The sequence below is a fragment of the Ambystoma mexicanum genome, chromosome 11 (assembly GCF_040938575.1).
Source record: "Ambystoma mexicanum isolate Mex_15411 chromosome 11, UKY_AmexF1_1, whole genome shotgun sequence".
NCBI lineage: Eukaryota > Metazoa > Chordata > Amphibia > Caudata > Ambystomatidae > Ambystoma > Ambystoma mexicanum.
Window position 1 is genome coordinate 1,256,488,016 of NC_090934.1, and position 14,642 is coordinate 1,256,502,657.

The 14,642-nt window shown below is 44.8% G+C and overlaps 1 protein-coding gene across 1 annotated transcript in view; it reads right to left on the reverse strand.

Moving 5' to 3' along the window:
* The window catches only part of SNX1 (sorting nexin 1), a 1,264,276-nt gene that overhangs the window by 79,147 nt on the left and 1,170,487 nt on the right, over positions 1-14,642 (reverse strand). The window contains exon 14 of the mRNA XM_069624696.1: positions 7,903-7,974. Coding sequence (XP_069480797.1) covers positions 7,903-7,974 — 72 coding nt within the window. The remainder of the gene's footprint in view (positions 1-7,902; positions 7,975-14,642) is intronic.

Sequence of the window (14,642 nt, forward strand, 5' to 3'; positions counted from 1 at the left end):
CTTGGTAAGAAAACCTTTACAACAAGAGGTATAATCTACCACACAGGAGCCACAACCAATGCAGGTCACTACACTGCATATATTAAAAAGAAATGTGGATGGTTTGAATGTAATGATAGTAGCATTACTCTAAAGCAGAGATTACCAGCAAATCTTACAAACGCTTATTTAATCTTCTTAAAGCCAAAATTTAATAACTAATGTGTACTTCAACATTAACAAAAATTCAATTAAAAGACTATAAACAGTTTGAATACGCCAACAGGTATCTAATTGCCCAAGATTTTTTAACTACCACAAAGATAAATGGATACCACTGAATTATAACAAAAAATACAGTTAGAAAACGCCAACAGGTATCTAACTGTTTAAAAAATCTGCAACAAGCCAACATATAGAACATTAACCAGAAACCACAAGTGAACACTCAAAGGAAACCAAGAAATAGTTTGTAGCATAGCAAAGAAAGGGTTTTTTTTAATCCAACAAGGATTTTCTTTCCCCCAGACCCAATGATTTGAAAAACAAACAAAGAAACTGAGCAAAATGCACAGTACACTGGTTTGTAAACTAAATAGGAGGGTAAAAAAAAGCTAAAATGTCTATCATACAATGTAATAAGTCTTTATAAAATACAAACGCTAACATGCTCTTTTCTTTTATCACAAAAATTGAAAAAGAATATTTCCTCCAAGTACTAAAGTCATGTAAAAAATATATTGAATCTCAACAAATGAAACAGTAAGTATAATTTAACACATTTCATACATATTTGAATCTATACGTGTGATCTATGGCTGTAATATGGTGCAGTAGCTGTGGACAGGGCCTAGAGTCTTGTTTGTATAACCCCCTGCGGCCATGCAACCAAGACTGCAGGTCCTGGACACAATCACTGCTTATAACTGCACTGCTTATAACTTGGGTCTTGTGTGCATGGCCTTCGGCCATGCATCGAAGACTGTAGGTCCTGGCCAAAACCACTGCAACATATCACACCCATTGTGGCTTATAACTTTAGTACTTAGAATTGCAGCATATACTCAATTTGCACCCAAGACTCTAGGCCCTGCCCACACCTACCAGATAGATATTCGATTGTATGGGTGTGATATGCTGCGGTGGTTGTGGGCAGGGCCTAGAGTCTTGGGTGTATGGCCTACGGCCTGCGGCCATGCACCCAAAACTCTACGTCCTGCCCACAACCACCGCACTATATAAAACCCATGGTGGCTTATAACTTCAGTGCTTATAACTTTGTTCTTGGGTGCATGGCCTTTGGCCATGCACCCAAGACTCTAGGTCCTGGCCACAACCACTGCAGCATCACACCCATGGTGGCTTATAACTTCACTACTTCTAAATTTGGTATGGGGTGCATGGCCTTAGGCCATGCACCCAAGACTCTAGGCCCTCCCCACAACCACCTAATAGATATTCGATACTACGGGTGTATCTATTGCTGTGATATGCTGCGGTGTTTGTGGCCTACGGCCATGCACCAAAGACTCTAGGCCCTGGCCACAACCACCGCAGCATATCACACCCATGGTGGCTTGTAAGTCAGTACCACACCCATAGAAACAAATTTTAACTGCAGCATGTACTCAATTTTAATGTTCGCTAACACCACGCGTGCCCTTAGAACAGTTTCAACTTGCCTGCGCACAGCACGGACAGAAATACTATCCTTATGAGACCCCTCATTTTCAGTAATTACAAACATCCCAGACAGCGCGGGCATGGCAAATACATCATTAGCCCCTGCCGCCTAAACAAATACAGTATTTCACCCATCTCTTACTCTCTAAACCTCCCAAAGCACTGACACACCAAAACACTCTGCAAAACAACATTTGCCTCTGTTCGCCGCCGCGCTGTTGGCGGATCCAAGATGTCGGGCGCATCCAAACAATCTGACGCACATCACGCCTCACTCCAGCCAATCGGAGGACACGTCGCATGTCCGTGGTCATGACGCGAGACCCTTAGCCAATAGTTATCTTGTACGCGGAGAGAACAGGGAAGTGTGACCGCGGAGCGGACATAGATATCACTCATTTTTAGACATTTTTTTGTTGTTTTAAATAAAACTACCGGACGGTTTGGCACCAAATTTACAAAAGCACGCTTTCGGGACCAAGGTCGTCCTCCTGCCGCAAATTTGGTGAAAATCCGTCCACCGGTCAATGAAAGCAGATGTCCCTTTATGGGCTCACATATTACAAAATCTGTTGGTATAGGTCTGTGAATCTGGTGTTATCCCAAAGACGTGGAATTCAGCAATCTTAATTTCAGTCTTTAAAAAGGCCCTGCGTGACATACAAGATAATTACAGACTCCTAGTGAGGCTAGACTGTAGCGCAAAAATCTTTGCTAGCATACTATTGGAACATTCGTCAACCTGGGTTGTCGAGAAGGGCTTACTAAGCTACCATTAAACTGGTTTCAGAAAAGGGTGTGCAACATCTTACTCACTCACACACTCAGGACTCTACTGACTTTAAAATCTGATACGCAACACAATCCTGGTATGGCGCTCTGTGCCTGTTTTGTGGATTTTTCAGCCGCCTTTGATACCGTGGCTAGAGAGAAGTTGTGGGAAATGCTAGAAGGTTGGCAAATCGACACTTTCCTGCTGTATTTTATTAAAGTCTGTACAGTGGAACAGAGGTCAGAATCCAAGTCTCTCAGGATGAGGAACTATCCAGCCCCATTTCAACTAAGAAGGGTTTGAAACAGGGGTGTGCTTTAGCCCCCCTGATATTCAACCTATAAATTTCTCAACTCGCACAAAGGCTGGGGGAGGTGACGCATTTTCATCCCCAGTATGGGGACAAGGTCCTGGTTTGTATGACATACGCTTTTGATGTGGTTATTTTAGACCGTCCATAAATTGGGTTGCAAAGCTCACTTCAGGCACAATTTGATTATTCCATCAACCTAGGCCCGAGACCAAATATTAAGATCAAAGTCATGGTCTTTGGGAAAGGGGCGCATACTAGTAGCACTTACAACTGGTGGCTAGGGGGCGAAAAATTGGAAAGGACGCAGGAGTATAGATACTTAGGAATTACTATAAGAACAATTTTCTCTGGTACCCACGTATTGGAGAATGTGACAGTGTGGAACAAGTGGCTCACATTTAAAAAAAAAAAAATGATTGACTCTCAAGGTGGGAGATGTAATGAAGCCAAGATCCTGGTATATAAGACTTCTATTTTGCCCACCATGCTTTACACTCTCGATGTCGTCCCATGGAGGTGGGTGGCATCTTTGGGTAAGTTGGAGGGAAAGATCCTCTGGCCCTTGTTGAACGTACCCACGTGCATACCAATACAGGCTATTCGGCTGGAACTTGTGCTCCCCTCTTTCTTCACGCCGTGGTCACTTGCTGCTTGTAACATCTGAGCAACGATAACATTCAAACCTGGGGGGTAAGTATTCCCTATTGGAACTCACTTGACTCAACGTTTTGAGATACTCGAGGAGTGAATGCTTTGCCAACCTGGACACAAGCGTGAGGTGCTATTTGGATAATACTGGGGTAACCCCACTACCAGACTCCTGGCTGGGATATAACTGTATGATGCCGACCAGGCTCTTAACCATCTTTGCACGCTCTGGAAATTTGGGGTTTAGTCCAAACAGGTGTTTGTTCTGGGTGTTCCCAAATCTTACTTAACAAAAGGGCGTCATCCAGCCCTGGCCAGGTTTATTCTTTCCCCAAAGTTACAGACTATCCCTGTTTTTGAAAACACCGGGGCCTGGGTTGGTTTTCCATCCAAATACCGATTAAGCAGATTGTGTGGGAAAAAAATCCAATCCGCCCAACATCTGTTAACCCAATGTGAGGCCCTGGAAAGCGAATATGGCCACGCATATGCTAAATTTGTGAGCCCTAATTCTAATCAATTTTTTAGTGGTCTGTTTGAGGCTGAATAATAGCTGCTAGCGAACTTATGTTAACATAGGGACATCCGGGAAGGCTAGATGCGACAATTGAAAACATATTTTAACTTGTAATGTGTCTGATAGTGGATATTCTGTCGTCTCATGTAACTGTTTTAATGGTTTTAGAAGACTAATTTAACATCTTTTTATTTGGTATTTTTAATAGTGTTAAAAGGTTGCAATGTAACCAAATGCACTTTAAATAAAAAACATTTTTTTAAAAGATGCCAAACTACATGTGTTTATAGGTCCCCTGGAATTCAGTAAAGGAAACTAAGTGGAGCTGACAAAAATAGCCATATGTTGAAACTGTCAGAAGATTACCTCCATATGCAGAAAAGATGATTAATTTTAAAATATGTGGCACGGGCAACAATTAAGCACAAGCCCACTTTGGGTGCATGAATAAAATCATAATGCAATCTTGGATCCTGAACAGGGGCAAGAGATCACTAGAAGTGAAAGAACTTGCCGAAGCAAATATCCAGTCGGTGCTTTTACTATTTCACGAACACCACTCCACCCCCTTAAAGGGATACATCATGAAAAGTAGTAAAATATGCAACAGATCTTTAATTTTTCAAAATAGGAACTTCAATTTTGATTTTATACCCATCACAGTAGTTGCAGAGAAAAGAGCTTTGTTTGAAAAAATATGGGAGATACTGAAAAGGAATTTGATGTGTTATATGCAGGGAATGCAAAAAGGGAAGATGGATGTTCCGCTCACAAGCTGAACTCAAAAGACTGAAGGTCTAGATATAATTTTTAAGTGGGAATAGTTACATTCCTATTTTATTTTAAATCAGGAGTAAAATTATAATTTTTGCTGCAAAAAAAAGTAATATTATAACTCTAATACAGATGTCTATTTGTATTCCTTCCTACTCTGCAGCTAGCAATTGATGTGCATTATGAGATGTGTTAGGGGAGTTTTCCTAAAGTCCCCCCTGGAGGTAAGACTTTAGTAAGCTACCTCAGTGTTAGTAGATCCCGCACCACTTAGTATCAGTATGTACTACTCAGAGACCTTGGTAGAGTGGCATAGTAGTCAGGCTTATCTTAAGAGGTATATGTGAGCTGTAGGTAAGAACACTGAACCTAGCTAGTAATTCGCAAAGAAACACTTACACATAAACGTATATTAAAAAATATAGATGCATTATATTTACACAAGAGTCACTTAAATATTTAGTACAATAAACCAACACACATAGGCATACTTTACAATTCTTTCAAAAGGCCACTTAGTTGGAAGTTGCTGAACGCATACAATTGTTCCAGGAGCTTCATAGGTCTACCGTACTATTGGTAATAACACGCACCCACAAAATAATACAGTAATTGCATTTAGTCAGCATGCATATATAAGATAGTGATTTTGGGAAGGGAAACAGTGTTTTAGTGTTACCCTAGCCGAGCTTTGGGTTCTAGAGGCAGTTTCCCTGCACAGTAAGTCTTTTAAAGTCCAAAACGCAACCCTAGCCAAAAGGCAGTTCGGAGAGTCTTAAAGTCTCAAAAAGCAGCAGAAGTCAGAAGTTCCTGTGGATACTTTATAGTCTCTAGGAAAGGTGATACAAGAAGACTTAACCAACGTTGGAGAGCCTGTTAAATGACTTGCTAAAGGGACACAAGCTGCGGCTTGAGTCGGAGGCAAGAGGGGGTTACCCTGGACACCTATGTGCACTCTTACGCTCTGGAGCGACTTTCTGGAATAAGGTAAGCAATACTTTTTTCCCCCAAGTTGCCTTATGTTTGATGAAAACGTTTGTGGTGGATGCTCTTCAATGTTGCAGCTCTGGACCCGACCTCCGGATTCCTTGGTCTGATGACGAAAGGCAGGACAATGGACGGGATCTCAGCAGCAGTCTCGTGGGAGGACCTCTGGCACGGCTTTCATGAACTTCTTTGGTCACTCTGCGGTTGTGGCGCCTTTTCTGCAGCACCAACATAGGACACGATTCACCCGGTAAAAACTTTGGTTCCTGCAGAGCCGCACTCTGATGAGGCGGTCTGGAGTATCCCTGAGGGCCCAGCAAAGAGGTGGACGAATTCGGCCTTCCCACAACGATGCACTAGAAATGGGCAGCAGGTCTCCTGGAATTGGGGGTCTGCAGCGATGGAAACACATAGGACCTTGGGAGATGGCTCAAAACAAAGTTTGTCTTGGGACTGTTTGTTCCCACCAGTCGAAGGGAAGGAGACGTCCTCTTCGGAGTTCCTCTGTTGCACAGAAAACGGTGTAAGGACAGCAGTGGCCGATTCACTGTGTTGCAAAGCGTCTGCAGGCGTCTCTGGTAGTACTCTTCTTCAGTTACTTCAGCTTCCAGTGGTCGACTTGCTTTTCACTCCAGGAGCCTCACATTTTGTACAGTTCCAACACTTACTTCTCTGCAATCTTCCTCAGCAGTTTCCAGAAAGGGGCGTTTGGCTGTCCAATCAGGACAGCGAGACCACCAGTGGGAGCTGGTCCCATTCAGGCACTCTGGCAGTCAAAGTACAGGTGCGAGGAAAACTCCTCCCCAACTTCCTGCCTGCCCAGACACTCTGGAGCCTAGGCGAGGACACCCAAGGGTTACCACCAAAGGCAAAACACACACAGGCCTGCCCCTCCCAGAATGGAAAAAGGGCTGAGAAGGAACAACCACACTAGTAATGGCGAAAAAAGAAGGGAGGCCCCAAGTTAGTACTTGGGTGCCCCTATTGTGCACTACTGAGGCTATGGACATAGCCTATGGTAGAAAAATCAAACAATAGTTAGAACACGTCCACTGCCACTAGCAATAACTAGGCGTTTGTCTATTCGACTAAACTGTCACAGGAGCAGAGAGAAGGGGGATACCAGGTATCCCTTTGGAACTCCACATAAGGTGATGTGTTAAGAACTGTTATTACTCTAGGATAAAGAAAAAGAATCTCAAAGGAAGGACCCTAAAGGTCCCCAGCAACACTGCCCGCAAGGAGCTGTGTGCTACAATAGTAAATATATATGCCATTAAGAGTTAAGGAGGAAAACAGACTCCATAGCATAGGTACAATACAAAGAATAGAGTTCCAAAAGACCGTGCCCATAAGAATGAATGAGTGGAAAAAAGCTCCACTCATTCAGGATTTCGGAAAAAGGTCCAGAATCCAGCAAAAAGTGCTGGGGGTCTCACTAGCAGAAGGGATGACACATAAACATGTCAAATCTCCCTAACAAGATACATGGTTACCTTAACGTCCCTTTTCAGATCAAACAGTCAAATAATTGCAGATTCTTCTTTTGCACTGCTTTGCTGGTACCACTGAAAGGAATACACATTTGTGGGCCTCTGTGGGTGGACGCACCTTGCAGGTTCCTATGTGTTATTGACCGTTTATTTGGGGGAATATTCGCTTGCTTTTCGGCAGTAAAAGTGGGTAGTACACTGCTTATCTTTAGGGACGTATGCAACGTGTTCCCCCAAGATATCCCAAAAATGTACAGACACGTGCCTGAAATAAATGGTTTGTTAGTATATCTTTGAAGAAGACTGATCATGTGAAATGTTCTGTTGCCGCTGCAAAGTGGCATACATTTAAGCTGCCAATAAATTGTATTGTGTTCTAGTTGAAATCAGTGTCAGTTTTAGGTTTTTGGAGTACAGAATTATTATCCATGTATTAACAGGTTTATACATTTACATAGAGATACACACACACACACCCCTGTCTGCTTCATACTTCTACTGGGCTATTCTAATGTCTTACGATCACATGTTTTGAAGGTACGTCAAAATGACAGACATCTCATATCACTACAATAAAACAAATGAAAAAACCAAAAATACTACCTTCAAATTTGTCCAACTAAAACATCTCACCAGAAAAGAGGGACAAAAGAAAACAATGCCAAGCAGTGCAGAAATGAGCTGCCTTCGGGATAGGGAATGGAAAGGGGAAATGCATTCAAGTAGATTTGCTTACCTGGTGCTGTGAATTTAAGAGTGTTTCAAGATATTGAATTATGTGGCTCTTAAAATCCTTGGATTTTTCTTTCTGCAAAAGGCCAAGATCACAATGAAATGGTTATATAACATGTTCATTTTAGAATCTTAATTATCTACAGTGGTGCTTTTTCAAATTATAGGCAGCCATTAACTAGAGAAAAGATAAAAATAGTGAGCAGTGACACAAGCCTCATCAAAGCTGCAACTTCAATGCCACTGGGATATTTGTGTCTAGGCTTTTTCCTTGCTTAGCACTCAACAATATGAAATGGCCCCTGTGTATTATCCAGTCACCTGAATGTTAACAGACTATTTATTACCTTAGTAGAACAGCAAAAAATAGACAAAAAGACTGGAGGCCCCATAGGCAGGGAAAGGTACAAAAAGAAAATCTTTCCCAACTAGGACTACAAGAATCAGGCATTTGCTCCTCACAGACAGTAGAAAAACAACCAAGAACTTGGACCAGCAAGTGTGGCGTCACATGTGGGTTTAGTCTTTCAATACTCCTCTGCAACATATACATGGATTCACTAGTGAGACGTATGAGTGGAATCAAAACGAAACACTGGACTAATCTTAAGCAGCGTATACCTCCAGCACATCAGTGGCCTTTAGAAATGGGCACAAGACTGGAAACGCTAACAGTGATATATAAACGTGGCTTCTTCATGGCTAGTGGGCGACCACTAGAGCCATAGGTCAACGCCATAATAAGAAAATGCTGCTACCAGAAGACGTATAATGACATATGTCAGCTGCCCACTAAGGACAATTTAAATATCACTAATGCTCTCTGGACTAAACTACTCAAGAAATTAGAACACATCCAAAATGCTGCTCCAAGACCCCAAATAAGATTAGACAGGAGGGAACACATCGCTCCAATCCTCAGAAGTCTACACTGGCTCCCGGTGAAGAAAATTACAATTTTAAAGCACTATGCAATGCACACAGAGCACAGCACGGTTGGGAAGCACAGCTGCTTCAATCCAACAACAAAAACAAAAGAAATCACTCCACCAATTACTTAGGATCATCAGATCCTAAGTAATTGGTAGAGTGATTTCATGCCACCTGTTTCATGCCAGTGAGCTGGCATGAAACAGGTGCCCCCGGGGTGCTCCGAAGGAGACCGCTAGGTGATGAGAATAATTTTGAATACCGAACAATTGAATTCAGGAAAACTGGCTGTAACACTCCTAGTGAGGGACTCCAAATAGGGGAATATTGAAACCTGCATTGCCTTCAACCAAAAGCTGTACAACCAGAAAACAAATGCTGCAGGAGCAAAGCCATCCTTGTATGAGACACCAAGGGGGAGAGAACTGTAACCTGCATTGCCAAAAGCTAAAAGACAAGCAAGATCAGAATGATGCTTTTGTGGAATATGAATTGTGAAACTATGTAAACATTTTTGATGAAAGCTAAAAGATAATCAAGAGAAGTTGTTTTTGGTTCAAATCTCCTCATTTATGGTTCTTGTGTGGAGTTTGGAACAAGCATTACCACAAAGTATACATTGTAGTAGTATGAGTTTTATCCTGGCAGGCGAGTTAACCCAGAAGAAGTTATTCTAAGTACTGTGGTTGTGGTGAAAGGTTGTGATGGAAAAGAAATGTCGACTCCATCCCATTGTTTTGATAAACTGTTGTATTTCAGAAAATTGATTGTTGAAACTATCCTGACGAAAGTGTTTGTTGAAGAAGAGGTGCTTACAAGTGATTGGCCTGTTGAGGAAAGAACACTTACTTTTGATTTATTAATGAATGTTTGGAGGAGAAGACTTATCTGAAGCAGGAGGTATTTGGAAGGAAAATACTTTTGTTTTCTTTTATATAGTGAACATAGTTAAAGTGCCATACAATGTACATAGTTGCCCACCTGAAGTGTAGAAGGTTTAAGTTACTTACCTGTATCTATTGTTCTCCAGCATGGGTGTGGCATGGATTCACATGCTCATGAATATTCCCCGTCCGGCTGGGAATCCTTGGTAAAAGAAAAAACAAGTTTCAATTTCACTTACAAACTGTATTTCTCCTTTAAACCAATCACTGTACTATGGGTCATACTGCCCCATCCAATGACAGTCCTCTCAATTAGCGCCTCTGGCAGCCATCTTCAGATTTGGTAAGCACCTAAAGTGGCAGTATGACCAAGAAGAGCCGTCAAGGGGTCTGAGGTAGGGTTTGCATGTGAATCCATGCCAGACACATGCTGGAGAACAATAGTTCCAGGTAAATAACTTAAACCATCTCCGGCATGGGGTCTGGCATGGATTGACATGCTCATGAATAATGAATACATAGCAGTACAACATTACACCACAACCACAGGAGGTGGCAAGGCTCAACAGAAGCAATACACTTAACCCTGGAACAGACTCACCTCAAACAAACAGGTTGTGTAGCACTGTTTGGTCTACTCTTCCCTGGAATCCCCGTCGCTGCAGTAGAATTCTGTGAAGGTGCAAGTGGACCTCCATGTAGCAGCCCTGCAGATGTCGAGCAGGGGAACAGCAGACAGGAACGCCATTGTCACAGCCATCACTCTGGTGGAATGGGCTTGCGGACGGCCGGGCAGCGGTCGGTTAACAAACCGATGACAGTACGTGATGCAGCCAGAAAGCCATCTTGAAAAGGAACCCTTGGACAAGGCCTTCCCATGGTTCACAGGACCAAAGTTCATGGACAGTTGTGAAGTTTTCTGAAAATTCTTCGTGCATGCCATGTAGAACTTCAGGGCACGAACAACGTCCTGCGAGTGCAAGGCCCTTTCTGCCAGCAACAAAGGTTTCGGGAAAAATAAAACAGGTAAAACCAAAGGCTTGTTGAGGTGGAACTCCGATGGAACCTTCGGCATGAAGGAGGGGTGCATACGTAGCACCACCCTCGATTTGTGGAAAGTCAGATATGGTTGTTTGCAGGATAGAGCCTGGATCACATAGCTACCCTTCTGGCAGAGGTGATGGCCACCAGGAAAGCAGTTCTCCACGAGAGAAACTTGAGCAGGGCCTGATGCAGAGATTCAAGGGGGCCCCCATGAGCTTCATCAGAACCGCGTTGAGGATAGCAAGTATGGCAGGATCTGTGGGGGCGTGACCCTCAAAGGGGTAATCTGCTGTGACTGGCACCAAGTAGCGAAACACTTCCACTTGTGACTGCAGCACTTCAAGATAGTATTCTCCAAACTCTAGGGCTGCAGGAGCCAAGCCCTCAGGTTCAGCGATCCTGGGTCGTAATGCAAGATTGCGCCTCCTTCACCGATGAGAAGATCTGGAACCACTGGCAGCATGACCAGAGGAGAAGCTGACAGGCTGAGATGGTCTGGGTACCAAATCTGCCTCAGCCCGGCTGGGGCAATGAGTATCATCCTGCAATGACACCGTTGGAGTGTGTTGATGACTCGCAGCAGGAGAAGAAACAGGAAACGCGTACAGAAACAGCCCTTCCGACAGGAAGGAGAACGCATCCCCCAGGCTCCTCGGTTGGTGGAATCTGCTGGCAAACTTCCGACATTTGGAGTTCGCCGCCGTTGCAAATAGATCAATCTGGGGCCTGCCCCACTTGATGAAAATGCAGTCCACATGATCCTGCCGAAGTTCCCACTCATGGCAGGAGTGCAATTTCCTGCTGAGAGAGTCTGCAATTGTTTTCTTGACTCCCGCTAGGTGAAAAGGGATGAGGAACATCTCTTGTTCGACGGCCCAGCGCCACAAGTCCTGCGCTTCCTTGGAGAGCGCTGGGGATCAACTTGCCCCCGTTTCCTGTGAAGATCCTCACCATATTGCGCTTCAAAGACGAAAAGGAACGACTTGAGGGCCCAGAACACTGCCCGTAGCTCCAGGATGTTGATATGAAGATCCTTCTCCTCCGGCAGCCACAGGCCTTTGTTGTGTAGACGTCCGGTGTGGGCGCCACAGTCTTCTAGGGAAGCGTCCATGGTGACCGTCTCCTGGTATGGGGGTGGGGGGGGGGGGTTTGAAATCACATGCCCTGGGCGATGTTGAAGCAGACGCTCCACCATCGAATCACCCAACGGAACTCATCGAGAGGGATGTTGTCTGTGAAGCTTCGAGACACTTGTATCCAGCGAGCATCAGGGAACTCCTGAAGGGGTCGCATTTGCAACCTGCAGAGCCGGTTGAGGTAGATGCAGGACGACATCATGCCCAGTAACAACTTGATGGCCCGCACTATCGACGACAGTCGCTTCACCTTCCCTTGAATGGCTGCTACCCTCTCTTCCGAGGGCGATGCCAGGCAAGACACTGTATTGAGTCTGGCACCTAGGAGCAGCGTGTTCTGCGATGGTGCCAAGCAGGACTTCATATAGTTGATGGAGAATGCCTGATCCGTCAGTAGCTGGGCGGTCATCTCAAGTGTGACCGACGGCCAGCTGCCGTGAGCAGGCACAAATTAGCCAGTCATCCAGGTACGGATATACAGGTTTCCCCTGTAGACGTAGATGTAGATTGGCAGACACTCTGGGGGCCGACTTCAAGCCAAAAGGTAGAGCCTTGAACTGGTAGTGCTCTCCCTGCACTACAAAACGCAGAAACTTCAGATGTTTCTTGTGAATAGGGATGTGGAAGTAGGTGTCCTCCAGGTCTAACGACATCTAGAATACTACTTTTTCCAGCTGGCCAAGCACGTGCTGCAACGTGACCATCCTGAACTTTTGGGACTTAAGGTATTTGTTCAGACGTAGGTCTAGGATGGGCCTCCAGCCCCCGGTCTTCTTTCTGACCAGAAAGTATCTGGAATGGACTCCGGAGCCGTTGGGGGAACTAGCTCTATCGCCCCTTTTCGCAGCATGGCCGTACCTCTTCCAGGAGCTGAGGGATGTGCTGCTCCTGACGGGTAACTAGAGGGATACGCGAACACCTGTGTTGAAACTCCTGGCTGTGTCCATGGGGGAGAGCGCCCAGCACCCATCTCTCGGTGGTGATCTTCCACTCGCTGACAAACCTGGTCAGTCGGCCTCCCACCGGGGTGCACAAGAGGGGACCCGACGTCCCGGCCGATTCAATCTTCGTTCAGCGCCAGCGTACTACCGTGACAGTGATGCTGTCCTCTGCTACAGTAGGCCTGGGAACAGCCTCTGTAGGCTTCCTGAGTTGTGGACCTGGACGGCTGATGGTACGATGTGGAGAAGACGTGCTCGACTTTCCCCTGGAGGACCGAAAAGGGAAGAGTGCCCAGGGAACGGGCCGTCTCTATATCTGCTTTGATGGCCTTCCCAAATAAATTCTCTCGGTCGAAGGGCATTTCCAGCACCTTCGCTTGGACCTCATGACGGAAATTCGTGGCCTTCATCCAGCATTGGTGAAGACGACAGACACTGTTACCCATCTGCCAGAACCCTGTGTCTGCGACGTCCAATGCCACTGTGATGGTGTAATCGGACGCTACTTCCCCTTCCTGGAAGAGAGCGATTGCCTCCATTCTCTTATTGTCGGGGAGGAACTCCAGAATAGGTCCCAGCTTGGACTAGAAATAATCATCGGGATCCTTGTTGGAATACAGAGAATACAACCAACGGAAAAACCAAGACAGGAAACTAGTATTTGTAAACACCTACACCTACAGTGACAGTGACAGATCCATCCAAATCAAGAAAATTGTACAAAAAAATAGACCTGTGGTTGCGTTCAAACGTAGCAAAAACATCAAAGACTACATAACTAGGAATGACATTACCACCAGAATTAAACAGCAAAAAAGCATCACAGAGACATGGAATATGCCTCCAGTAATTGGTCATCTTCCTTGTGGTCACTGTACCTACTGCAATTCCACTAAAAGAAGCACAGAGGTAGATTTGGGTCTTGATTCACCGTGGAAACAAACTAAGCTCACCAACTGTAACACAAGTATGGTCATTTATACCATCTGGGTCCCTGTAGAAAAATCTACATTGGCAAAACGGACAGAAAGGTGAAATTGAGGATAGGGGAGCACAAGAGCTGCCTCAGAAATAGAACTGCCAATGCTCCACTGGTCGACCATTGGATCGAGTTTGGACATAAAGTCGAAGATCTACAATGGACAGTAATATACAAACTTACACCCAGCACCGACACTAATGGAGACAAGCGTCTACTTCTCCGTAAAGAACAAGAATTAATTTTCTTAACCAAAAGTGCCACCACAGGTTTGAATGATAAAATCGACTGGCTTAATATTTGATCTCGAGTTGGTATGAGGGATGAGATTGGTGGATCATATTGGATTCCACTTTCTTTTTCCACTCCCTCTCCCTTTTGTTATACTTACCCCCTGTGGTATATATTCTTCTCTCCCCACCCGTGATCGCGGATATTTCTTGCCTTACTCCCCAGCACTTCAGATGCATTTACCCAGTTTTTAACAGATGGGGATGTTCCGTTTTTTGGGCGGATTGCCCTCTGGTTGTAGTCTGGGGCGTGCCGTGGGAGGTTACGATGTGCCATGTGTAATTGAGCGTTGGTTACCGTGCCTAACACATGGGGTTGGTGAGTTGTCTGGTAGGGCCGATGCAGAGTATGGCTTGTGTACAGTTCAGGATGTTTCGTACTCATGGTACGTTATAGCGCGATTACGTTCACTAAGTTATCACTGTCGTGGACGTAAACAAGCAGGGACATGGACGTCACGTGAAATAGCACATGACACTAGATACGCGATAGGAATCCGAATGGGGTTTTCGCACGGATACATCCAAGAATGTCACGTG